The sequence below is a fragment of the Lipophrys pholis genome, assembly GCF_963383615.2.
Source record: "Lipophrys pholis genome assembly, chromosome: 14".
Classification (NCBI taxonomy): Eukaryota; Metazoa; Chordata; class Actinopteri; order Blenniiformes; family Blenniidae; genus Lipophrys; species Lipophrys pholis.
Genome location: NC_137633.1, coordinates 22,115,464 through 22,140,005, shown reverse-complemented (window position 1 = coordinate 22,140,005; position 24,542 = coordinate 22,115,464). Strand labels below are relative to the sequence as shown.

General features: G+C 46.9%; 1 protein-coding gene across 4 annotated transcripts; it reads left to right on the top strand.

The window, feature by feature from the left end:
- Positions 1-200: 200 nt before the first annotated feature.
- On the top strand, positions 201-24,422 carry rtn1a (reticulon 1a). 4 transcript variants are annotated; one of them, XM_080480116.1, is made up of 9 exons: positions 201-937; positions 10,786-11,499; positions 12,092-12,778; positions 21,409-21,616; positions 21,694-21,832; positions 21,905-21,974; positions 22,259-22,305; positions 22,382-22,440; positions 23,126-24,422. In XM_080480116.1, exons 1-9 carry the CDS (start codon positions 715-717, stop codon positions 23,166-23,168), a joined length of 2,190 nt encoding a protein of 729 aa, XP_080336242.1. In that variant the 5' UTR covers positions 201-714; the 3' UTR covers positions 23,169-24,422. The 4 variants fall into 4 exon arrangements, with proteins under 4 accessions (XP_080336242.1, XP_080336243.1, XP_080336244.1 ...); XM_080480117.1 differs by lacking the exon at positions 201-937 and adding an exon at positions 8,010-8,172; XM_080480118.1 differs by lacking the exons at positions 201-937; positions 10,786-11,499; positions 12,092-12,778 and adding an exon at positions 15,629-16,075.
- The last annotated feature ends 120 nt before the right edge of the window (positions 24,423-24,542 follow it).

Sequence of the window (24,542 nt, the reverse complement as noted above, 5' to 3'; positions counted from 1 at the left end):
GAATTACTAATTCTTTATAAGAGTTCTAATAGATTCAAGGCGACGTGAACGGAGACTTTATTTTGAAATCAGTTAGCGGACATAGTACATTGCACATTTGATTTTTGACAGCACCCGTGCTGGCTCACTTAACTTAGTGCGCCACTGCTGGTCAATACCTTGAGCTGCCACACGAGGGCGTCACGCAGCAAGATATCTTCTCCCACAATAACCCTGAAATATCAAAACAATATACCCATTTTATGCAAGAGTTAACATGGACTTTCTATTACTTCTCGAACATCTTATACTAACATTTTTCTTTTTAAGTTGAGAAAATTGCGCATCTTTTTTGCGCACTTGCGCGAGGCCGCTGGGGCCATTTTCACCACGTTATAGCGCCGCTTGACGCCGATGTGCTTGTTTGGGAGGAATAAACAAAGTGGAAACACCTCGCGACGTGTCCCGAATAACAGCCTGACGTCACCGTAGGAGCAAGTCCAACCATCACACCTCCTCCTGCTCCTCATCCGTGCACCGAGCCCCGGCTCAGCCCAGCTCACACACAGGGAACCGCACTGTTGAGTGTGTGTGTGCGCGTGAGAGCGAGAGTGTGTGTCTCAGTCACGGTGCTCATTTCCAGCGCTGCACCGGCACAGAAGAGGAGGAGGAGGCAGACGAAGAAGAGCCCGGGCAGCGTTTTGGTCCATCTCCTGTCCGACATCAGCCAACAGCATGTCCGCACAGCCCGGCGAGGAGCTCGAGGAGCACGGCTCGGAGGCGGGGAAGTGGTTCGGGGATGACTACGAGAGGAACGGCCTGTTCGGAAGTACTCCGACCCGCTTCGACGAGCTGAAGCCGAGAGGCGGCGACGCGCCGGGCGACCTGGATCAACACATCCATCCTTTCCAGGACGACGGGAAAAGGCCTCCGGTTGCTATGGAAACTGCTTCCACAGGTAAAAGTCACACTCATCTAATCCCCGATGTGCACTTTGCAACAACATCTGGTTCAATTCTCATTATTATGAGCATATGAACACAGCGTGTCTGTTTATCAGATTTACGGTTACGACAGACAGTCTGTCTGTCTGTCTCTCTGTCTGCCTGCCTGTCTGTCTCTCTATCTGTCTGCCTGTCTCTGTTTGTCTCTCTCTCTGTCTGCCTGTCTCTCTGTCTGTGTTGTGTAAACTTGTCTGCTTCAAAAGACAAAGCTGTAAGCGAGAAACTTCCTCAGGAGGATGATGCTTCATCACAAACTGCTCTGTGCAATAACAGATTCATTCTGCTCACATGGCTGGAAATCACAACGGAGGGGGGCGGGGGCCTGGAAAATCACAACATTCAATATCTAATCGGATTAAACTAGTCATAATTAAGTAATAAATCGTCATTTTAAGAAGAACTGGCTCAGAAACCGCTTCCCAAAGTCTGGATACGAGTGCGAAATATGAAGGAAATAGTGAGAAAATGGAATATTGCAAATGTATCATCATGACATCAGTTGTCTGTCTGCCGATGCACTGTGCATTAATGTCAACATAAGGGGTCAATCAGATGGAGGACTAATGCTGTAGGCTGTGCTGACCGTGGATCCTCTTACACTTTATTATTTCAACATTACATCACAACGGGTGGCAACAGGCCGGAACTCAGAGGAGAAAGCACGGCGGCACAAAACACATGGAGAAATGACTAAAAGTGAACAATGTGCTCCACTTCTGAAACACTAGGATCCAAAAAACAAAACAAAAGACAAGGTCCAATTCAGAAAGAGAAAAAGAGCTGTTATTAGGAATAAAAATCACAACAGGAAAAATATCGTGTCTATTTATTGCAAAAGAAATTACGGCTTATCACATGCTTAAGAAAGAGCACTTCATTCTTTTATACTCACAATGACAATAGAATGGAAAATCATGACTATTTACAATAATGCACAACAGACAGCAGCAACACCAACCCCTAAACGCAGCAGCAGTACGTCACAGGTGGAGCCGTCCGTGACTGGGTGTTGTGCTTCCAGGCACAATGTTAACATTCAGTGTTTAGTGTTTGGATGGTGGAGCAGCTCAGGACACTGAAAACTATAAAAGTAGATAGATCGAGCTGTACAAACTCATCAATCGCGTCTTTGAGAGCTTTAATAGTCGTCTATTAATGGACTCTGCAGACGTGGCAGTTGATAAATGTTTGTGTTTATCGTGCGTTGTAACAATGACTTGGAATTTCCCGGTAAACATTCACTTGTGAGACGTCGTATCGGACCAGCTGCTTCCCTCGTTCAGTTGTTGGCTGACCCAGAATTTCATTTACAGGAAGGGTTGAGATATGATGGAGAGGGCATCAACGAATAGCCTGTTGAACTTTAAACGACCCGAAACATCCACCGATTTAGAGGCTTTACTGGCTCCCACACATACCACCATATCTGGAATTAAAAAAGCTGCTTCATGACACAATGGGAGTGAAAGGATGATAAAACAGATTAAGGGCATAAAGCTCTCCCGGCCATTATTTCCAGTGGTTTAATATCTTTTCTTGTTGTTGTGGTAAGATAATGCAGACCTTATAGTTCTGAGCCCGTCACTTTCTTACAGCACAGCTCTGCTCATGCTGCTATTTTTAATCCACCAGAAACAGGACTCACTATTCGCTTGGTGAGCAAAACTAGAGCCCTGCACTTTATTCACCAATTCACTGAAAAATTCATGAGATTAAGCTTTAAAAAAAAAAAAAAAAAAAAAAGAAGAAGCAGCAGCAGCAGCAGCAGCAGCTGCCCGGTTCCCTCACTGTGCTGCTCGGGCCTGTGGTTGCTGGTTCCCTGATATCACAACGCCAGATTTTAAACTTTTAAAACCTCCACGGCTCACTCACACACTCAAGACGCTCGTCACCGTCGTCAGACTGAAGCCACAAACACACAACCTGCAACTGTGAACAGGAAGTCAGAGTTGAGCGTCACGTTGTGGAGAAAGTAAACAAAAGCACACGCTCTACGTTCCACAGCGCCAGACACGCTCGGGGGTGTGTGTGGGTGCACGCGCACAAACAGACTTTGTTTTGCTTCTCTGAAAAAGGGAAAAAACAAAACAAAAATAGCTTTCTGTTCGCGCCGCGCCTCCCACAGCGCTGAGCCCACGCCAGTGAAATAATCCACTGTGTCACTTGTGTTCTTGGTGGGAACAGAGCCGATCTCGTCACTTGGAGCAGGGCAGGGTGGACGTTTCCCTCTTCACCAGACTTGAGCCAGTCTGTTCTGATCGGTGTCAAACGCGTTGGGCGCCGTCACGCTTGGCTCGCGCTTTCCCTCTCTGTTCGGCCTGCGCCGTGTTTCATCGTCACAATATCAACATTTGCAATTTATTTATGGCAGAAGATGAGCTGCAATAACTGATCTCTATGTTTCCATGAACCGGGTCCAGGACCAGGAAGAGAAAAAGTTCTGTTTTATAGGGATGGGAATCGACGAGACATTTACGATTCCATTCTTGATTCTGCTTCATGATTCGGTTCTTTATCGATTCTCATTTCAAATGGAACCGGCAGCATTAACAGCAGAGGACCTGCTAACGTCGCTGCTGCTGGGCTGAGATTCGCTCCGGAGAGGATCAAGAATGCGACATTCATTCAACGTTATCGCCGCCGTGTGAGCAAATGTTTCTTGATATTGGTCGTATTTCCTCCACATTCAATTTTCAAGTATTACAAGTTGCAAATGTTGTCATCCTTTCTCGTGGAATGGAACCAAACTTTCCAGCGTTTGTGCCGCTTGGGCGCCATGTTTCCATCTATCGTTTGCAAATTCGGCAAATGATCCCAGGGAACTGAAACACCGGCGAACCGCATCTCAACAAGAACCGCTTTTTAATTCTCATCCCTTAGAAAAACAGTACTAAAGTACTAAAACTCAAAGACAACAACAACATTACTGCCAGTTTCTTGAAGGTTGTATCATGATTACACACCAATGCACACGATGAAAGCTTTCTGGGTATCTGGATGGAAGTCTATTTTTTTCTAACCCAGGCTTGAGAAATGTTTGGTGTTCGTCCGAGTGAAGCGTGAAACTGTATCTCTTCAAGATGTCTAGAATTGCCTCTGTAGGTAATCGATCCGTGCCGGTTCTAAATCTTGTTCACGACACTGATCTGCCCTCGGGGCCCCAATAATGCTGATATCAGCCGTATTGAATTACCACAGGACTGAACTTTATCTTGAGATCTCAGGACAGGATCGCTTCTCTCGTCCTCAGAAGTTTCCCATCCTGTGAAAGTTTAAAGTGGCTGGAGAGAGAGAGAGAGAGAGAGAGAGAGAGAGAGAGAGAGAGAGAGAGAGAGAGAGAGAGAGAGAGAGAGAGAGAGAGAGAGAGAGAGAGAGAGAGAGAGAGAGAGAGAGAGAGAGAGAGAGAGAGAGGAGCGGTGGAGATCCACCGAGGAGTCTGTCTTCAGCAGATGGTGTGTAATCGCTCTCCTCCTGCTCCCTGGTAAAGAGGAAAACAACTTAGTGTGTATTGCACACAATCAGGATCCTTCTTAAAGCTCTGGTTGCTGCGTTACGCTGGTTCCTCCATCGTGTCCTGACAACTTGAATCATCATGAGGAACCTTCCCGCACAATCTACTGGCTAATGGCGGGATTAGAGTCGACTCCTTCTCGCTCTCAGTTCATCATCAGTGACAGGGATGAGGCAGCATATGTCTGGCTGGGCCGGTTCCATAACCTTCAGATAGAGAGAGCACTTAGAGGACTCCACCGGAGTACGTACGCCAGCGCAGTGCATTTGTGCCTTTAGCTGGCGAGAGCCGTGTTCCTGCCCCCCCACCCCCCACACCCCCGGGGGGGGGGGGCCAAACAGAGCGAGGTCCTTTCAGACTGGATGATAAAGATGTGAGATAATTCAGGGGGAGGAAGAAGGGGAAGAGGAGGAGGAGGGGGGAGCTTAATGGAGAGCGAGTCGAGGCTGTGATGAGAAGGCCGATAGTTCAAATGGCCAAACTGTCAGAGAAAAAACCTGGAGCGGCAACCAACTGCACTTTGTCAGAGATGTAATTTAGTATTTTCCTCTGACGAAAGCAGCCGGCGGTCAGCGGCTTCCTGCCGTGTGCCAACGTCCGCATGTCAAACAAGCTTATGTATTAGGTACGGTGCTTTGTGACAGGTTTATAATCTCCTTCATCTTCATCACCAATTATCTAATGCTCCGGCGTACCGCTCAGAAAAACATGACGGACAGAGACCGGGCTGCGTGGGACAATACCGAAAACATCTCTGCTGCCCTCACAGCCATAAATCCTCCTTCCTAATGTGTTTGGATCTCGTGTCTGCTCGCCCAGGAAACAATTAGAAGCCAGCAGGTGAAACATGATGCCATGTTTGCCGTCCCGCCGCCTCATTCCAGCTCTGCACTTTGCATGCACACAATCATCTCTGAGCCGAACACGACGGACTCCCCGAGGGAACCGAGCAGCAGCATCAAACACGTAACCGGAACATGAGGAGGCCCGGTAAGGCCGGAGAACTGCAAAGCCGACCAATCACACACATTAAACATTACGTTTAGTTTGTTTTTAATAAAGTAACTTTGGTTGCACAGTAATCTGGATACATGCGATGGGGATGCAGATCTATTGCGACGAGGATATGACAAATGAAAATAGAAACTGATACTTGAATTTATCTTGTTCAGATCTTTCTTCCTTGGATTGATACTCAGAAATAACTGTCTCTTTCCATGAGCCACGAGTTTCTCTTCTTCTACATTATGATTGATCGTTTCTTCCCAAGATGTTCACTTTACTCCCCCCCTACACACTCTGTGACCTCAGACTCTTACATCGCAATAAGATGTGACTAATTGTTCTGAAGACATCGGGGCTGCATGAAATACTGCAATTTTCACATACAAAGACTTTCTGAAGTTTTCCTGCCGTGTAAATCGAATATAATAGACGATTAATTAAAAAATATGATTAATCAGAATAACTGTACACAATTTTGTGTGATTGTAGCTGTAATGATTGAATACCTGCTGCAGAAGCATAATAATCCATGAAAAATGTCAATAGCGTGCTCCACTTCTGCAAAGACAAGCAGGTTCCTCAGCGGCTGTACGCAGACTTCTTTGAATTGAAACAATGGAGAGTGTACAGTTAGAGCCGATGAGACGTGGGTTCTGACGCCTCTGGATCAGAGGAGAGCCACGCGTACGCTGGTGAGCTTTTCATTCTGCAGCGTGGGTGTGTGAGTCACCTGCCCGCCTCATACACACTGTCTGATGCCACATTTGGTCGTCACAGTATCGGTGAACTGCCCGTTCAAAGTCACATCAAAGTGACAGCTTGGGCCCGAAGCGGTCAGCTTGCAGACACTCAGTCTGGATCCTCCTACATCCTGTCCATTCATCCATAAAGCTTCCCGGGGCAGGAGAAGATACGATCAATACAGTGGCAGTCAGGTACTGTACGTAGCAGCGCTTCTGTCTCTGAATGGGGACAGATCGGCTTTTATTCAAACTGTCTGGATGGGTTTGTATTTCCAGCACTCCTGGAACAATAACATTTGTCCCATGTGGCCTTCAGTGAGTTTTTTTTTTTTTTTAAAGAATGGGAGATTCTCCAACATTTCTTTTGATAGTGTGTCGTCGTTGTCGTCGTAGTCGTCGTCTCGGATCAATGCAGCAAAGCACTTGAATCCTCCAGCTGTTCTGCTATCCACCCACTCTCCGTGTTCTGATGTACCCCATCATGCTTTAGTACCCGTCTTTGTGCTTTCCATTGTCTCCGCCTCTACTTACATTCAATAGAAAGCGACTTGCATTGATGCATTTGTTCTCTGTACTCAATATGTTAGGAGCATAAGGGTCGTAACCCGAGCTTTGAAGGCCAGAAGCCGAAGCATCAGATAAATTCTGACCCGTCATCCACATCAATCATAAACACAGATATTCCTTCATGAAATCTAATTAGTCTGTTACTTTGTCTCAGTTTGAGTCTTTGCTCTTCACAATGAAAGAAGTACCCCATTGGTTTCTGGTAAACAGGCCAATTTTATATCTGAAGTAGCCACTGAAGCATTTCTTGACTTTAAATGTGCAGATGGCTTTGAAAGAAGAGCTCCACAAAGTCCTGCAGTGTAAGAGCGCTCCTGAAAGGTAACACCGCCGGTGAGGGGTCACGGACAGAGTAATGGATTCATTTCAGAGCAGCAGACTCACAGATGCTCCGAGGGAAAAAGCCTAATGACGGTGTGCGATGGACAGACTGTTCCTGGTGATGTTCCCGAGACTCAAAACGCGCGGTTTGCGAGGGAAATGTAGAATTTCTCTCTGCATCTCCTCAACCAGTTTGAGTCTCTTTGTATTATTCACGGTAGTTTCCAGACTTTATTCCATATCGAGTAACAGCAGCGGGACAGTTTCTTCAAGGAGAAAAGCCCTGCTGTGCCAGTTGCTCAGAAAACCTTTTCTCCAATAGTAATATATTCATTTTGCTACTCTGGCCATTTTGATGTGATCTGTGCTCACATGTTTTTGTCCGTTGCCTGATAATTAGGAGCCTTGGCCTTGGCATGGCACAGATTGTCAGGCTGCATTAGTCTCAGAGCTGCACTGGCTGCAGAGGACAGCAAAAGGACTGCCCCTTCACAACACATCCACCAGGACCTATTTATTTAACTGCGCCGTCCTTTCACTGACATCATTATGTTATGTGGCTGCAGTGTGAGCTGAGAATTCGTCTGTTGTCATATCCAATCCCATCGGACTGCAGCGCCGCATTCGTTTCGGCCTCGTGGGTTTTTCCAGCGTCTGGGCGCTGCGCTTAAATCGGCAGATTCACAAATTGCCCTCAATCTCCCCCAAGTTAGCCCAGCAGCTGCCCGGGGAGCTCTTGCCCCCCCCCCCACCCCCCCCGTGCCAGAGGAAGACGAGCATCCAACCTTCTTGACTGTTGCAGATGCCTTATGCAACCGCTGGTGCGTTCCTGCGTGCCGTTACGTAGGGAGGAGCGGCGAGGGGAGGAGCAAAGTCAACAGGATTACGAGCGGTTCGCAGCTCCACAGATCACCTCTCTTCACAGTTTGTGGTGGCTGTGAGTGCTTCCCACGGCACAGTATTTATGTGTACAGTGAATCAGTGAGTGTCAGATTACGATGGCGTTGCCAGGGTGATGGCGGCTGATGGGACCTATACCATGGTAACGCACTAAGAGGATTATACATTCACTTTAGCAGCACATCAGGGGCATTTGTGTCACCGAGCGGAGGCCCGGCAGCCGTCTCTCACACATATTCAGGTCAGTTCAGATATCGATCAACGGTGGAGGGGCCACACTGTGACTCTCAAAAACAACATGTAACCCTTGGCTCGGCCTTTACACACTACAAGTTTATTCAAAGTCCTCCTCTTTATGGACCATAAAATCAGTTACATAACAAAATATCATCTCTTCATCACCAAAAATACATTCAGCTTCTCAGAAGTGACTGAACATGCTTTATTATGCAGAAAATAATCTCGCTCACAAAAATCACTTTTAAAACTCTGGAATTAAATATTAATAGAACTATTGAAATGCTAAATAATCACTCTCCTCACTGTTTCAGCAGACCCATAGTGCTTCATGTGCTCCCATGGAAGGAGCTCCATCCATCCATATAAGCTGTTTAGGGTTCGGTGTCTTGCTCAAGGACACTTTCACATATGGACAGATGGGGGATTGAACCTACAACTTTGTAAGGCAACCGGTCTCACTGATTGAACCAAAGCTGCTCCAATTCATTAATCTGCCAACTCAGTAAGAAATATGAAGTCATGTTCAGAGCTTTTTTTTAGGGGGGGGGGGGGGGGTACGTAAAACTGGTGGTTCACTATGAAAAAATATCTACACTTTAATCATCAGAAGATTATAAAACAGCTCTTACACTTCAGGATGTTGTGGGCAGATTAGACAGAATGTGGCTCTGATGTTTCTAGATAGTGTATATTATATCATAACACAATATGTACCTTTGACAATGAAAGTTGGGGTGAAGGTGATGTTTTTGTGTCCGTGTATTTATTTGTATTTTACCAGCTTTTCACAAAAACTGTAAACCTGAATTGCATGGGATCTTCAAGGATGATTTGTCATCATCCACGGACCAATTGATTATATTTTGGAATGTTAACAGTTAACCGTTTCCTAATTAATCCCCAAAAACTGCAAAAAAAAAAAATGTCCCATACAAAGTGGATGGAGAAGATCGAAGATCAGCCTCTGTTGCCATGGAGACGCTCCCTGCTCAGTGTTTCACACAGTGACGTCACTACCTCACAGGCTAGTTCGCATCGATATGAGCTAACGGCTAACATGGCAGCGATGCTAACTTGGTTGCGCAAACAAATGCGTTGTTGGCGAAGGTCTGCGCTCTGCTGAGTGACCTTTCCAGTAGTGAGTGTAATAAAGTTGCCCATAAAGATGGATGGATGGATTTCCATTTACCAAATTTGAAATAATATTGTAAACAAGTCTTGTTGTTTAAGATCCAGCCTCAACAAAATATTTCTTAAACTTACTTTCTAAGAACAATAATAATAAAACAGCAGCCTCACAAAGACATTAATTTGACAGGGGGAAGACTTTAAGCTGAGCGTATTACAGCCTGTCACAAAGCAGCGATCACGTCGTACATAACAGTAACATAGTATTCTGTACAAAGCACCAGCCAGTTTAAATACGGGTCTTCAGAAAAACAATGAAAACGGGACTTTCCATGACTTTATAAAACCCGTCTTGATATCCTGTCTCTCTAATCCACAGGACATTCCAGGTTATTTATTAAAAAATAAACATTATCTCCTGAATGTCTTGGTCTGCTTTGCTTTTGTTCTATGTCACGTCACCACGCCCTTTCTCGGCATGGGTGTGGAGCATTCTTGTCACCGTACTGCGGTATGATGTATTGTTAATGACCGGCTGAAGGGAAGGGTGGCAAGGCTTTTCAGAGGAAGTGATGGGTGGGACGGGACGTCCTGACCTGTCGGGTCTTCTGTCTGTCAGTCAGTCTGCATCGTCCAGAGCGAACCCTCAGGCTGCTGTTTGAAATCTTCCCCCTTCATCCAGCCCAGCAGCTGGACCCTATTTATAGCAGCACCGCTGCCCGGAGAACAGCAGGGCTGGAGAGCAGCAGGGCTGGAGAGCAGCAGGAGGAGGAGCTCATGTCGTACACATACAAACTCAGACTCGTACACAGCACAACAGGAAATAGCACTATTCTCATGTAGTGTGATGATCTCCCTTTATTTATGTTTATTTATGAACATAAGGCATGTTCATGGTGAAGCAACCTAACTATAACATCAACAACCATAAATACTTCACTTGACCTTGACTACTTTGGGGTTCTGTATCCAGCTGTCAGCACGCACGCACCCTCTGATAACCACAATTGCAAGGTTGCACGTATCAACCCTGCCTGGTGTGAGAGTTGTGTAGGTTTTATTTGGGAAGATACAGGATTAGTGATGCATGATGGAAGTGCAGGCGGCTCCCTGCTTGCATGATTGAGAACAGAGTTTGGTTGTAGCTCTGCGATGTTTTGTGGGTCTGAACAATCCCCCTTTGTCTCCCTTTGGATACAAGTACCCTCTGTTACTGCATCCCCGCTGATTCACACAGCCGGGCGCCCAGTCTCACAGAGCCTCGGCCCCTCACTGGCAGTACCGGCTGACTGGAAGCCTTTAACTGGATGTTTTCACTTCTCATGTGACTGACAAGAGTGCTGCCATGATTTATTTTCCACCATCTGACGTGTTTCTTTTCTTGTAGATGATCCCGTATCGGGCATGTTCAGGAAGCCTCTGAATGACGACGGTGATGTCTACACCTCCCTGCTGTCCAACCAGAGCTTCACCTCCGGCCGGGAATCCTCGTACCTGTCAGAAGACCTGAAGCCCTCACACTACTCCTCCGGCTCCTCCGGCCTGGATCACTTCTCCAGCGACACGTACAGCTTCAGCTCCAATACCAAGATGACTTCTAGCTTCGCTGACGACATGCCAAAGTCTCTGCTGGGCTCAGACAAGACAGAATCCTACAACTACATGGATATCAGCCACGGGGATGAGAAGCAGGGGCCTCTACACAGCCTGCTGGACCAAAGCTCAGCCGGCCACGATGCACTGGGCAGCTACATGGATAAGACCCGAGGTAGAGATGACGATGAGGCGGAGGAAGAGGATGAAGAAAACCTTGGGCCCGCACTTGGTTCCCACTCATTCCCGTACGTGGAAGAGCCGTCTGACGAAGAGCTGACAGACTACCGCTCCTACCGAAACCTGGGCGGCACCCCGCAGACAGCCAGCCCGGTGAAGATCACTCTGACCGAGTCGAAGCCGCCGCTGCCGGTTCAGACCGAGCCCCCAGTCGCCGTTTCAGAGCGCGAAAACGTCCTGAGCGTGGGCCTGCAGGGCGTCCCCACTGTGACGCTATCGGAGCCGGAGGACGACAGCCCAGCGTCCACGCCCAACGCTTCACCGACACGTACGAAACACATTTTTTCTGCTGATGTCCCTCATTCATCCATCAAGCCATCATCTGTATGTCCATCTATCCATCCATCCATCCATCAATCCATCTATCCACCCACCTGTCCGTCATCCATCTGTCAATAATAATAATAATATTTTTCTTTATAAAGCACTTTAAAGAACAATTGATTCACAAGTTGCTTCACAGTAAAAACACACAAACATAAAAAAAAGTCAATCCATCCTTCCATCAATCCACCATCTATCCATCCCCCCTCCATTCATCGATAAACAGTATAACATAATTATTGTGATTTGGGAAATTTCAGAACATTTTCCAGAAAAGAATTACGTTTTCATTCTTCAAATTGTTTGTTTTTTTTTTCCTCTAAAAATGAATGTTCAGTAAGAAATAACTTGAGTGTTCTCACTCACTATGAGCATGTGTTACAATGAGGATTGTAGGTGAAATGCTAAATGTTACTTGAAGCTTCAGCTGTTCATTTGTAATATATCTGAGTGGGACTTCTTTGTCCTTCTAATATAATCTGTGAGTTATTTGAGTTATCAGCCACTCATGCCCGTTTTTCCTTTTCTTTGTGCAGGAAAAGATTTCCCTTCTCACGACATGTTCAGGGCTGAGCCGGTGCAGACTGCAGCTTCCAAAAGCAGCTCGGGCACAAAGGCCGGCAGCAGGGAGCAGGACGGCAGCAGCGCGGAGTCCGGAGACTCGGAGATCGAGCTGCTGTCTGAGGAGCCTTCGAAGGCCAGCAGCAACCCATTTGCCCCGCCGCCTAAAAACAAGGGCACTATCAGCCAGCCCAGCAACCCCTTTGACAACCCCCCAGTGGCAAAGGGTGCTTTGGGCCTTGCTGGCAGCCATGCTCCGCCCACAGCCTACAGCATACTGAGAGAGGAGAGAGAGGCCGAGCTCGACAGTGACCTCTTCATTGAGTCTGCGTCTGAAGAAAGCCCCAAGAGAGAGCAGGGCTTCGGCGGCCCCAAACAGGGAGTCAGCTCTCCATCCCCTCTGGTTCCCAGCGCCGTTCCTCCCCGAAACATCCCTGAGATGGCGCCAGTCCAGCCCCTGATCACAGAGAAGGCCAAGGACCCGGTGAAAACAGAGGAGGATCGCCCCAGCAAGCCCAAGCCCCCGACCGCTGCCGTCCCTCCTGAAGTGCGATCAGAAAAAAACCCACAGGACGACGTGCACAAGTTCACCAATGATGGCAAGCAAGACCTGGGAAAAGCCCCCGTGTCGAAGTTTCTGGAGGGATTTGATAAGCAAAAAGGTTGGTCTGAAAATTATTTCTTGGATTTGTTTTCTTGATTGCTGGTCATACAAGACATAATTTAACATTGACAAGCAAAAGGATTGCCAGAAAAGATTTATTGTTTGTGTTGTTTCTTATAGTTTAAATATTTTTTTGTACAAGCAGTGTTCAAGTTTTGCATTTGATTGATTGATTATTATCTCTTTGAAAAGCAGTGAGATCACCGACTAGTTATTGTAAATACAAAGTAACTGACACAACACTTTTGATTGTTTTCCTTAATCAGGATGTTTTATCAATGGTCACCTCGCTGTGTGGGTCAGTCTATTGTCTGATTCAATAACTTCCGCTGAGGTTCCATCAGTTTGTTTGAAGAGTCGTGTAAGTGTTACTCCGATCTGTTTGAGTCAATCAGACATCATTACAATACTCCATATAATGACAGGATCCACTTTTTGATAACGGAACTTGGCATAACACAAATCCACCACAGCTACTGTAGATACAAGCTGAAGCCAATGTTATGTTCAGTGAGACTTAAATGTGGGGTAAAAAAGGTAACGTTGAAAATAAGGCTTTGGCTCATGCCGACAGTCTGCACATGGAGCAGGGTGGAGAGACAGCAGCACTGCAACAGCTTTCACTATGACAGAAGGAATGGGGAAGCTGAAACTTATAAATATTCAATATTCTAATAATTATAACCACATAAGTGCCTTTTCAAAACACTCAAATCATCTCACAAAAGTTCATAAATTTTAAGTTTATATTAAAGTAATTGCTGAAAATAACCCAAAGTAGTGACTTTACAGTACTCTAGAGTAATGGTTTGAAACTATCATACATGTACCGTCAATGGTACGTGAGCTTCCTTTAAGTGGTACTCATAATTGAATGTCTACAATTATGAAAAAATTTACCAAATTTAGAGTGAAATGAAATTCACATTTGAAACAAGTATCATCTTTCCCCTTTTTTTCTCTTGTGTCGATGGATGAACTGGTAAACCGCCATCAATGTACTTTCACTTTGGTCATTGCATCTTCTCAGGTGGTGCACACTGTAGAAAGTCTACGAAACACAGCTTTGTCAAGTCAAGTCTGATGGCGCTCTTTCAAATCCAAGTGAAAAGACAAACAGTGGTGAATCTGCACAAGGCTAATTGATTATCAACAGTCTGGAAATAATGTGCAGCTTGTTTGGGATGCGAGTGTTTACCTCCTGTCAGCCGCCTTGCATGCTGTGTTCCGCACGGCTTTGTTGACAAGGCCAGGAACCAAAAAAAGCATTGCTGAGGAAGAAGGGATGTTCCTGTGCTGGAGGAGTGGGTGGGAAGAGTTTGTGTTGTGCTCGGCTCAGATCTACTTCCCCCTGGTGGCGTGTTTGAGGACAAAAACAGCAGAGATGTTCTGATTCACATTTACAGCATGTCTGCCTGCTCTGTAAGGTCTGACCTGCTGACGCGAGTATCTGGACACAAATGATTGAAAATACTGAGGATCTTCACAGCATCCTGCTTCTTGTCTCCACATTTTGCCATTAGATCGGTCATAAATAACCACCACAGTGTGGAGTTAATACCGTTTAAGCTGCACATTTGATGCCGCCATACATATTTTGACTGTTCTCTCTCTTGCTCTGTTTACATAATCCTATGCTGCCAGAAGTGGGGCACACTGCTACTTCAGAGCTTTTAAGGCTTTGTCATGAAGGACAATCTCTCCTAAATATATATTTTTATATGCTCCTTTGTGGTTCTCACACATTTCTCAAAGCTAGTTGTATAACACTGACACTCAGGCTGAGCCGGGCGTGTAGGTACACACTGAAATGTAAACTGACATCACTGTAGGCCTTGTTTTGTTTACACAGACTGGGAGAAGGTTCTCGAAATGCTAGGGAAGAAAAAAAAACAAAAAAAAAAACAGGTCACATGCAGTTTTCTCTCCACCACTAGAGGGCGCAGTGCACCTGCTCTGCTGAAGAGGAGCTCATATTGTTTTCATCACTCAGTGCACTTCTACACCAGTTACCATAGCAACAGTGATGGGGGAGCGTGTTCAGCCTGGTTCAGAGGGAGTGTTTTCCTCCCCGTTTTATCTGGCGTTGGCGGGGGAGGCAGAAGATGTGAGGTGTGGCTGGTGTCTGGGGGGTGGGGGGGGACAAGAGGACAGGAGGGGGCTCAGCTCTGAAAAATGTCCCGAGCTCAGACTGTTGCGGGTGCTGACATGATGGTGACTGTGCTTTTTCCTCAGTGCTCATAGGCCCGCTCTGCTTCCCTGTAGCGCCGTCTGCACCACAAATGTGTTGAGAGGAGGAAATCATAACGCACAAATACGGAGCGTGTGTGCCGTCTCTCCCCATGAATTATTGACAAGCACTTTGCCTGTTCAATCACCAGCGAGTCGCAGCGGAAGCGGCCGCTTCAGTCTCGGGCCACAACGCTAAACGGTTTTACCTGCAAGTCCGGAAGCAGAGAGCCGAGAGCCGTCTTCTGCCGACATTAAACTGAGCAGCATGACATCAGACTATAAATCGAACTGCTTGTGGTTACGCTCATATTTATAGCACATCACAATACTATAAAAAAAAAAAACAGACAACAGCCAATAAGAGAGGTGAGTGTGACTTGCTGGAAACCACATGACGGTGCATCCATCTTCAGATGAGGGATAAACCCTCCTAACACTCGGACCCCGACTATTCCTGTTTGGGCTCTCACTGTGAAAACAAGCAAACCTTCTTTCAGGATTGTAGATTGCCAACTACCCTCTGAACCCCCCCAGGGCTCTTAATTACTGCATGGTTGGTTTGCTGCAGCAGAAACTGTGATGTGTTTTCAAATGCCCCCCCCCCCCCCCCCCAACACACACACACACACACACACACACACACACACACACACACACACACACACACACACACACACACACACACATTCCCCCCTCCCCCAGCACGCAGACATACACATACGCACTTTCCCCGGTGTTCCAGCCAGTGTCGCTCCACAGCATCAGTCTTTGTGCTCCGCGCACCGGCAGCACCTTGGAAACCTTTTCCTCCCTCCCTCCCTCCCTCTCCTCCCCCTCCGTCATCGCAGTCTCTCTCCCGCATCTTTTTCTTCGACCATTCATGCCGTTCTGGGATGAGTGAGTGAGTCTGTGCTACAGAAGAGGCAGACAAAAGAAGCGAACGGAGCGAGCACAGAGGGAGAAAGAGAGAGAGAAAGAACAGGGACATAACTGATCACCAGCATGCAGGCCACTGCAGACGTGACCAAGAAGGAGAGCTCCTGGACCAGCTGGAAGGGCCAGGGTACCGATGCCTTTACTGTCATCTCCTCGTCCATCCTGTGTGTGTGTGTGTGTGCGTGCGTGGTGGGTGTGAGCGATGTTCTTGCTGCATGCGGCTGAAATATTCATGACAGTGTCGGCGTTCGGTCCGGAGTGTGTAGATGTGTGCTTTGCATGTGCATATTTTGTTTTCTGATAGTATTTCTGCTCGTGTGTGTCCTTTCACATGGACACACCCTTACCACCGGGGCTCGCTGCTTCGTGTGTGTGTGTGTGTGTGTGTGTGTGTGTGTGTGTGTGTGTGTGTGTATATATAAGAGGAGAAAAAAAAACCCGGGGAGGAGGAATGAGAGACGCTGGTGGGTGTTTTGGAAAATGAGCGTGTCCACACCAGCATGCTGGGCGCCATCTGTTTGGGTGCATGATAATATGGACGGCGGTGTTATGGACTAAGGCGTGTCATTGTTATCGCATCCCCACCCTCCCTTCCTACACACACACATTTTGGATATGTGCAGGGGAGCTGCTTTTAAATGGCGTATGCTGTTTTTTGTGTGTAAAGAGGCGGTTGGTCATCATCCGGATGGCACTGACAGACCGTCTCCATGGTAACCAGGGCACACCCATCCCCATTACATCAGCTCCATCTCTTCGGCTGCCATGGCACCTTGCAGAGGCTGGGCCGGAGATAAGCACCTTCCGGCTCTCCGTTTCCATAGCACGGTGGGCTCGGGGACGGGGCCGGCGGAGAAAATGGCGCCCCTTCCTCAAGTCGGGTCTACCATCATGTTAGGATCAGGCCATGCAGGAAGACAGACAGAATCGTCTATTCTCTGCATCACAACAGACACCAGAGCAGCAGCGGATGCTGTGCACATTGATGACCAAATGTCCTGTTCGTCAGGATTCTGCTGAGTCACGATTGATTTAATTCGACCTGTGAGGACGTTTGAGACCAAATGATGGATCAGTTCTTAGTGACGGGAGCAAACAAAATAAAGCCGATGCAGTCAGAAACTCAGCTGCTGAATTTTCTACTGCCGAGTTCCTGAAACTGGAGGCAGTTTTGTTTAGTCATTGTCTTTGCATTTCTGACTCACTGTCACTAAACTAACTACACTGGAAATATGATGCACACTTGAGTCACAATTGCATAACTCATTTAAAATGAACTCACAGGATGACACACTAGTGACTTTGTTTTTCTTCCTTAAACTGCAAGGAGAAAACTTTTTCTACTGAGGTCACAGCAAAATCAATTAATCAGGCCATTATTGGCGCCGATGGGAGTGAGGCTCCACTTAAAAAAGAAACCAGACGACAAAAAGCAGAGACAGAAATTTTTGGCCTCGCCATCATCAGAACAGTAGCTGCGTATCCAGACACCCTGTGTGCAAACTAAACTCCAGATGAGCAGCACATCTGTGTGCAATGCCCTGTGGTGATGGTGCTCGGCCTCGGGGGAGCTCGCGGTTCATTCGGGAATCCAGCAGGAAGCCGCAAACACAACCGTATCTGATGACTGCGGTCGAGCAGCCCTTCATAGTCCCAATAATCCACTTTGTTGCTCAGTGAGCGTACAACATGAGGGAGGACACAGGCCGTCCATGATGGAATCAACAAACCACGTTTGTCTCAATATAGCGTTTATCACAACATATTTATGTTTAATTGCTTGATAAACTTGTCACATTTAACGCTGTGACGTGTACGATCCAAACATTTCCTATACACTCCAATAAACCGAAGTCTGACTGAGACCAGCTCTGCAGCTCCGGTCACTGTAACCTGCACTGAAAACACTTGTGTCAACATGGATGGGCGCTTCTCCAGTGTACACAAAACACACCGTCCACACAGATAGTCCAACATATATCAAACGGAACAACATGAACATAAATACATTATAGTAAAGATTTCAGGGCTTGAACCTGGAAATCTTGGAGTCTTTATAGAGAATCCGTGAATGTCGTGACTGTTCAGGTTGTCTGTTACACGAGCAACACATCTGGTTCATCTGCTCATAACATCATTATTTTACTACCTACATTTGTTTTCTTCCAAATCAGAAGAAAAAAACACTGGAAACATCTCCAAACCCAGAGATCTCCAACACACACCAGTCTTTGAAGTTAAGCCAACATCACGTAAAAAAAACATGTTTCAGATTAACGAGTGTTTGACTAAAATCAAGATTTAAGGATGTCAAAGAGTTGATATCCTCACTGATAACTGTCCATGATTCCCTCAGGCCATTTTAGTTAAGATATATTTGCTGTAGTGGTTAGCACTCCATTTCTGGGTTCCGGGGTCTCTCAGTGCAGAGATTGCATGTTTATCCTTAGGATACGTTTTCCTACTGTCCGTCTGGGTTTAGTTTAGTCCTACTGAAGATCACCACTCAACACATAGCAGCTACTATTGAAGATTAAAACCTCTTACCTCTCCTTCCGATGGCACATTGTTTTAACGTCAGACCCAGATATGAAGTTTACGTCCTAAACTTTGAGAGTTGGACTCTGCCAGCTGAATGTGTCCAGACTGTTGGCAGCACGAGGCTCTTTGCATGTTTCCTCAGTCTGGCTCTTGCCTGGTTTCAGGCCACAAGGATGTCTTCAGTGATTTAATGAGGTCAGGCTAAACTAGTTCCACTACTGAAAAGGGGGATGGGGAATCATATTATTGTCGCTCGTGTTAATCGTTTGCTCTTTTTCTCTCTCGAACTGTTGGTGTGCTGAATAGCGGAGAAGAGAGTTGCTCTTTCACGTCTTCTGCACTGATTCATCGTTCAGCCTTCAGATTTGACTCCTGCAGGCTGAAAAAAGACCTCGTCTGTGTTCTTGACTTTTTGTGTTGTCAACACTTGCTGTGTGTACAGTCTTGAATATGAATACTTGGCTGGATGGAGGATTACGTAATGAGGAGAATTGAAATGCCCCTCAACCAATCAGAAACAAGCTGTGAAATCAGTTTTATTTTCTCCAGATACATTTCAGACTTTGCTTCTAACGTGAATGCTAACTGACTGTAAGGGCATTTCTTTCTTTTGGGTACAGATTTGAGGTCTTGCAGGCCTCGTGTTAAACCCTCTGTTGTCCCTTTGTGCTCCACAATAAAGGGAGTGGCCGTCTCCATGTGTCGGGGTCCAGACACACATTATGTGCTGCCGATTCCCCAGATTGAAATGAATCTCTGTGTTCCCAGAGGAGCAGTCTGTCGCCTCCCTCCCGGCAACTCCCATCCTCTCTACCATCTCTCAGTGAGCGGCGGGGAGAAAATGGAGCACAGTAACTATGGTAACTGCATCAGGCAGGTGCTCAGCAGATCTCTGCCACCAAAGCGTTTTAATCGAGCCGTCCACACGGTTTGGTAGCTGCTGATAGTGGGCAGTGTTTGTGAGGTATTCTCGAAGTCAGAGCACGTAATCTTTAGATGTTAAATGCAGTCCCCCCCCTTGATGCATTGACTTATGTTTTTTGGCTCACGTGGCTGTTTCTTAAAGCTGGAGGATAACAGAGCTGAGACAGAGGGAGAGTGTTCATGTGTGTTACAGTGTGTGTGCACTGGATTGCAATGTGGCTCTTTGGCAACCGCACCCGTACACGTCCCCCCCCCCTCCCCTCATCCAGTGCTGATTTGTTGGTTGAGGCTGAAGTCCCTCCCCTCCCGTACAAAGGAGGGGGGGGGGGGCTCCCCCTTCAGTGCTCTCCTTTTGTCCGTGGATAAAGCAGCTGCCTCTTTCCCTGTTCAGCCATGGGAGCCGCAGGTCAGTACACGCTTCTACTGCAGCTAAAGCTTTTCAGTCTGCGTGCCGTCTGCGCAGCACATCACGAGGCACGCTCGCTGTCGCCCGTCAACACCTGTGTCCCAACCAGGGCTGTCTGCTGTTCATGCGTCTGTGTGCTCTTCCAGCTGCTGTCTGTCTGTGCTACCTGTACCTCTCTATGCGTGTGTGTGTGTGTGTGTGTGTGTGTGTCTGTCATTCAAATGTGCAGCCACATGCAGAGTTTGTCAGTGTTTCCAGCAACAATGGCTTCTATGGGGAGTGGTGCATGCACAGCAGCTGTTTCACATGGATCCTGCTCACACACTGAGGCTTTGATTTGACACTGGCAGGAAGATGGTTGCTGTCAGTCACTATCAATGGCTGAGAAACGCAAACAGATGACACACGTGGTGATTTACAGTGTGAGGTCACTCAGAGTCTAGGACAGTCACTTTGTCACAATGACCGTTCAGTTGCCATCCAGGTTCAACCTGCTCTTATGGCATCTATGAATGCCTTTTAGTGGAGAGTAAAGATGGCCGTCATCACTATGCTGCTCACAACTCCCCGGCTAAAATTAGAGCGGGCGGGCGGACAAATCAGAGAAAGACACCCGGGAGACCTCAGCAGCAGTCCTTCACTGGAACAAAACTTTACATTACCACGCCATGCAGCTCGCCTCTCTACGCGACTCCCTGGCATTGGCGCAAACAGACGCACAGCGGACTCTTGCTGTGGCGGCTGGTTCAGCCGAGGTGAAGCAGAGCTGCCAGAACACTTGCGGTGGAAACAGGCCACGAGTTTCCAGCCGAGGAGGCCCGTGTCGGCCACGGCAGCTGCAATGGTACACTGATCTAATCCTCAGTTATCACGTCTTCTTAGTCAGTGGCTTTAAATTACAGGCTCTACCACCCAAAGAAGTCTCAAGAATGTGAGGAAGCTGGGATAACAGAGCAGCAGGATGTATGGCGGCCCCGCCGTGTTACTGAGAATGTGGTGCATCGTCATCCTTCCTCACTGACCGGGGTGGTCTTTCTGGCGGGGTCACATTGAACCACTATCTGAAAAGTGCTGATAGTGCTTCTCTTTCTGCTGCTGCTTCTTTCACACAGCTTTAAGTCAATCATTAATCCTGCACTGGGAGCCAGCGGTGCAGGTGTACATCCGAAGTCATGTACCTGTTTGTATGTATGTTTGTATACGTGTGAGAACAGACCAGGTGGGCCCCGATAAGGAAACGCGCAGCCCTCCGTCCTGGAGTTAAAGTCGGCCATTATCTTCCGCAAAGGTCACACTACATAGGAGGGAAAGAAAGTGAGTCTTCCAGGTCATCAGCTCCCTCTAACCTAATGAAAAGCTGGGTTAGGAAGCTGGGTTAAAACAGGATCACGTGACAGCAGGAGCTCTCCGAGGACGCCCAGTTGTGAACAGCTTCCAGTAATTTGACCCAAATGTGTGGTGTGTGGAGCACAGCAGCATGATCTAGTTTGAATAGGATACGGCCACGGATGACCAGGCCAGCTCGATACGGAGCGACCCCTGGTTGTGGCGGTCGCAGGTCCTAACCCACTCTGTTCTCTCCCCCGCAGCAATTGACCTGCTCTACTGGAGGAATGTGAAGCAGTCGGGAGCTGTGTTCAGCAGCGTGCTCCTGCTCCTCTTCTCTCTGACCCAGTTCAGCGTGGTCAGCGTCGGAGCCTACTTGGCCCTGGCAGCCCTCTCCGCCACCATCAGCTTCAGGATCTATAAGTCTGTGCTGCAGGCTGTGCAGAAGACCGATGAAGGCCATCCCTTCAAGTGAGGGAGACGATACCTGGCAGATTTCATTAAAATGTCTACCACTGTCACTCAACGGTGTGCACTTCTGTTCCCAGGTCCTACTTGGAGGTGGAAATCGCGCTATCGCAGGACCAGATTAGTAAATATGCCGACAAAATCCTGCTCTACTCCAATACCTGTATGAAGGAGCTCCGCAGGCTGTTCCTCGTACAAGATCTGGTCGACTCTTTGAAGGTTTGTCTCTTTGTATAAGCCCTATGTTTTCCTTTGAGCGCTGCCTTCACACTTCAGCCTTCTGTGTTGCAGTTTGCTGTTCTGATGTGGCTACTGACCTACGTGGGCGCCCTCTTCAATGGCCTGACACTGCTCATCCTAGGTGAGGTCACTCTGACTCCCCACACCTCTGACCGGACAAACACGATGCTGAATCACACTCTCGTCCACTGTTTACCTCCTTCCAGTCAATAACCTGCAAGAAGAAGCATTGCACACGTGCCAGAGCTTCATTAAATCACATGTGGGCTTAACCACACGAACTGCACGTCCTAAAAAGATTTCACTGTTCACTATGCCACTGTACAGTAACGGTTTACTTTTCCAGTTTACCCAAGATAAGAGCAGTGCTCCTGTTTGAACTGGCTTTTCATCTTTCCTCTCCAGCTGTGGTCTCCATGTTCACCATGCCCGTGGTCTACGAGAAACATCAGGTAGGGCTGAGCTTGATAACTCGGCGCTCGCAAATGGTCTCCAGCTTCTAAAGTGTCTCCTATCTTGTGTTTTCAGGCACAGATTGATCAGTATGTGGGACTAATACGGACCCAGGTCAACTCGGTGGTGGGGAAGTGAGTGATTCAATCTTTTAGTTGACACTTATACATGGAGGCGTCGTTATTCCGCAGGTTTTTCATGTTTGTTCAGTAAAAGCATCTGAAAATGGTGAGAGGCACACAGGCACCTTTTATGGAGCTGTTCACTGATCTGTAGATAAGAGTGCACCTGTACGGGGGCTGCTTTCAGGTACTTGAGTGCAGTGGTGAGCATTAACAGGAAGGAAATTCAACGATAATTTGAAAGCAGATCTAAAGAAGAAAAGTCTCCAGATGTTAGCCCGTACAAGGAAAAGTCAAAATGAAAAAGACATGGAGACAGGCCAATCTAGACGTACTTAAGCAACAGATCTTTGCTTTGACTTGTAACCATGACAACTGCAGCATGCCCGCCTCTCTTGCTCTCCAATTATGGAAAAATGGTCAAAAATACTCTCATATGAAAGGAGTTTAATTGACTGATGCTAACTCTACATTCATTACTCAGTCGTAACCCAGAAAACTCAGGAGCAGTTTGCTCATGTTGCGTTTTTATCCAGCCGATACTACGAGACGCCTTAAATCCCTGCGAGTTTGCCAATTTTAGAAAAAGCGTCTGAGGAGAGCCATAAAAAGACACGATCGCTGAATGTCGTCAAGCAAAACTAAATGCAGAGTGAATCTCTTGACGGTGGTATTACCGTGTGTTGTCTCTGTCCAGGATCCAGGCGAAGATCCCCGGGGCCAAGAGGAAGGAGGAGTAGAGCCGCACGTCTCCCTGCGAAGCGGACAGTCCAGTCCAGCTGGAGTCGGGCTCGCTGTGCGGGAGCCTGGCGGTCATCTGTGGGCCGTAGTGCTACGTCATCTTGGTGTTCTCTAAAAGCATCCACTGGAGAAACCTTCACCTTGTCTATAGCAGTCTAAACACTAACACACACAGTCACACGTGCGTACATAATCCCGTTTCTAGGTAGACAAGTTCACAACTCCAAGACAAAAAAAGAAAGACTTTTTTTGTGTTGCTTATTAAAAAGTGCATGAAGTCGAGCCTTGGGTAAATGATATTTGATCTTTTTGTGCAGTTTTGAAAAATCATGCTATGTTTTTTGCTTTGCAGTGCTTACCAACACAAACTGTACGGTTTGGCACAAAAAGGCGAAATGCCCACAGACTTGCTCTGCTGCCAATGTTAAATACCGCTTCATGTTTCTGAGTTAGCAGATGGGGCGTCTCTCGGTATATGTCAATATATATAAATATCCAAAATGATTTCTTTTGGTGTTTTCAAGCACAAAATAATTTAACAATATGCGTCTTAGATGTGGTAATCGTACGGTTTTTGCTTTTGTATAACCATAAGGAACAATACACACGCTCTTGTTTTAGGTACTGTTGTACAACTACTATGACGACAAGGAGTATCTGGTGATATTTAGCTTGTTTGAATAACTGTCCAACTTTGTACTATGTTCAACTATACTCTGTAGTTCTCTAGACCCTGGACTCTTTAACTATTTGCACTTACAGTATGTATTTAATTACAAGGATAAGAAAAATAAATGTACCTTGATGTAAAACACTTTCTTCATGAGTTCACTTTGATAAGACGAGCTTCTGGACGCCGCCGCGGCTAAGTCCGAGGTGATAACACCTTGGATGGGACACTTGGAATGGGGAGCTATAAATATGAGCCAATGTGTTTTAACACACACACACACACACACACACACACACACACACACACACACACACACACACACACACACACACACACACACACACACACACACACACACACACACACACACACACACACACACACACACACACACACACACACACACACACACACACACACACACGGTAACAAATTTAACTTGACTCCTGGGTCACAATGAGACGGTGAAGAAGACAGATGAGCCTCATCTGTTGCACACTATTTTTAATGAACGACTCACCCACACAATAAACTTCCATGAACTTTAACCTGTTTTCCAAACTGCTCCTGAATAAAATATTAAGCAACTTCTGTGTAACTTAATGTGCTGGAAGTTTACCTTCCTATTCAAAGAAGAACCAAACTAAACACTCCCCTGCACACAAACGGGCGAGTTCAAAGAAGCAGCTCATCGTTGAGT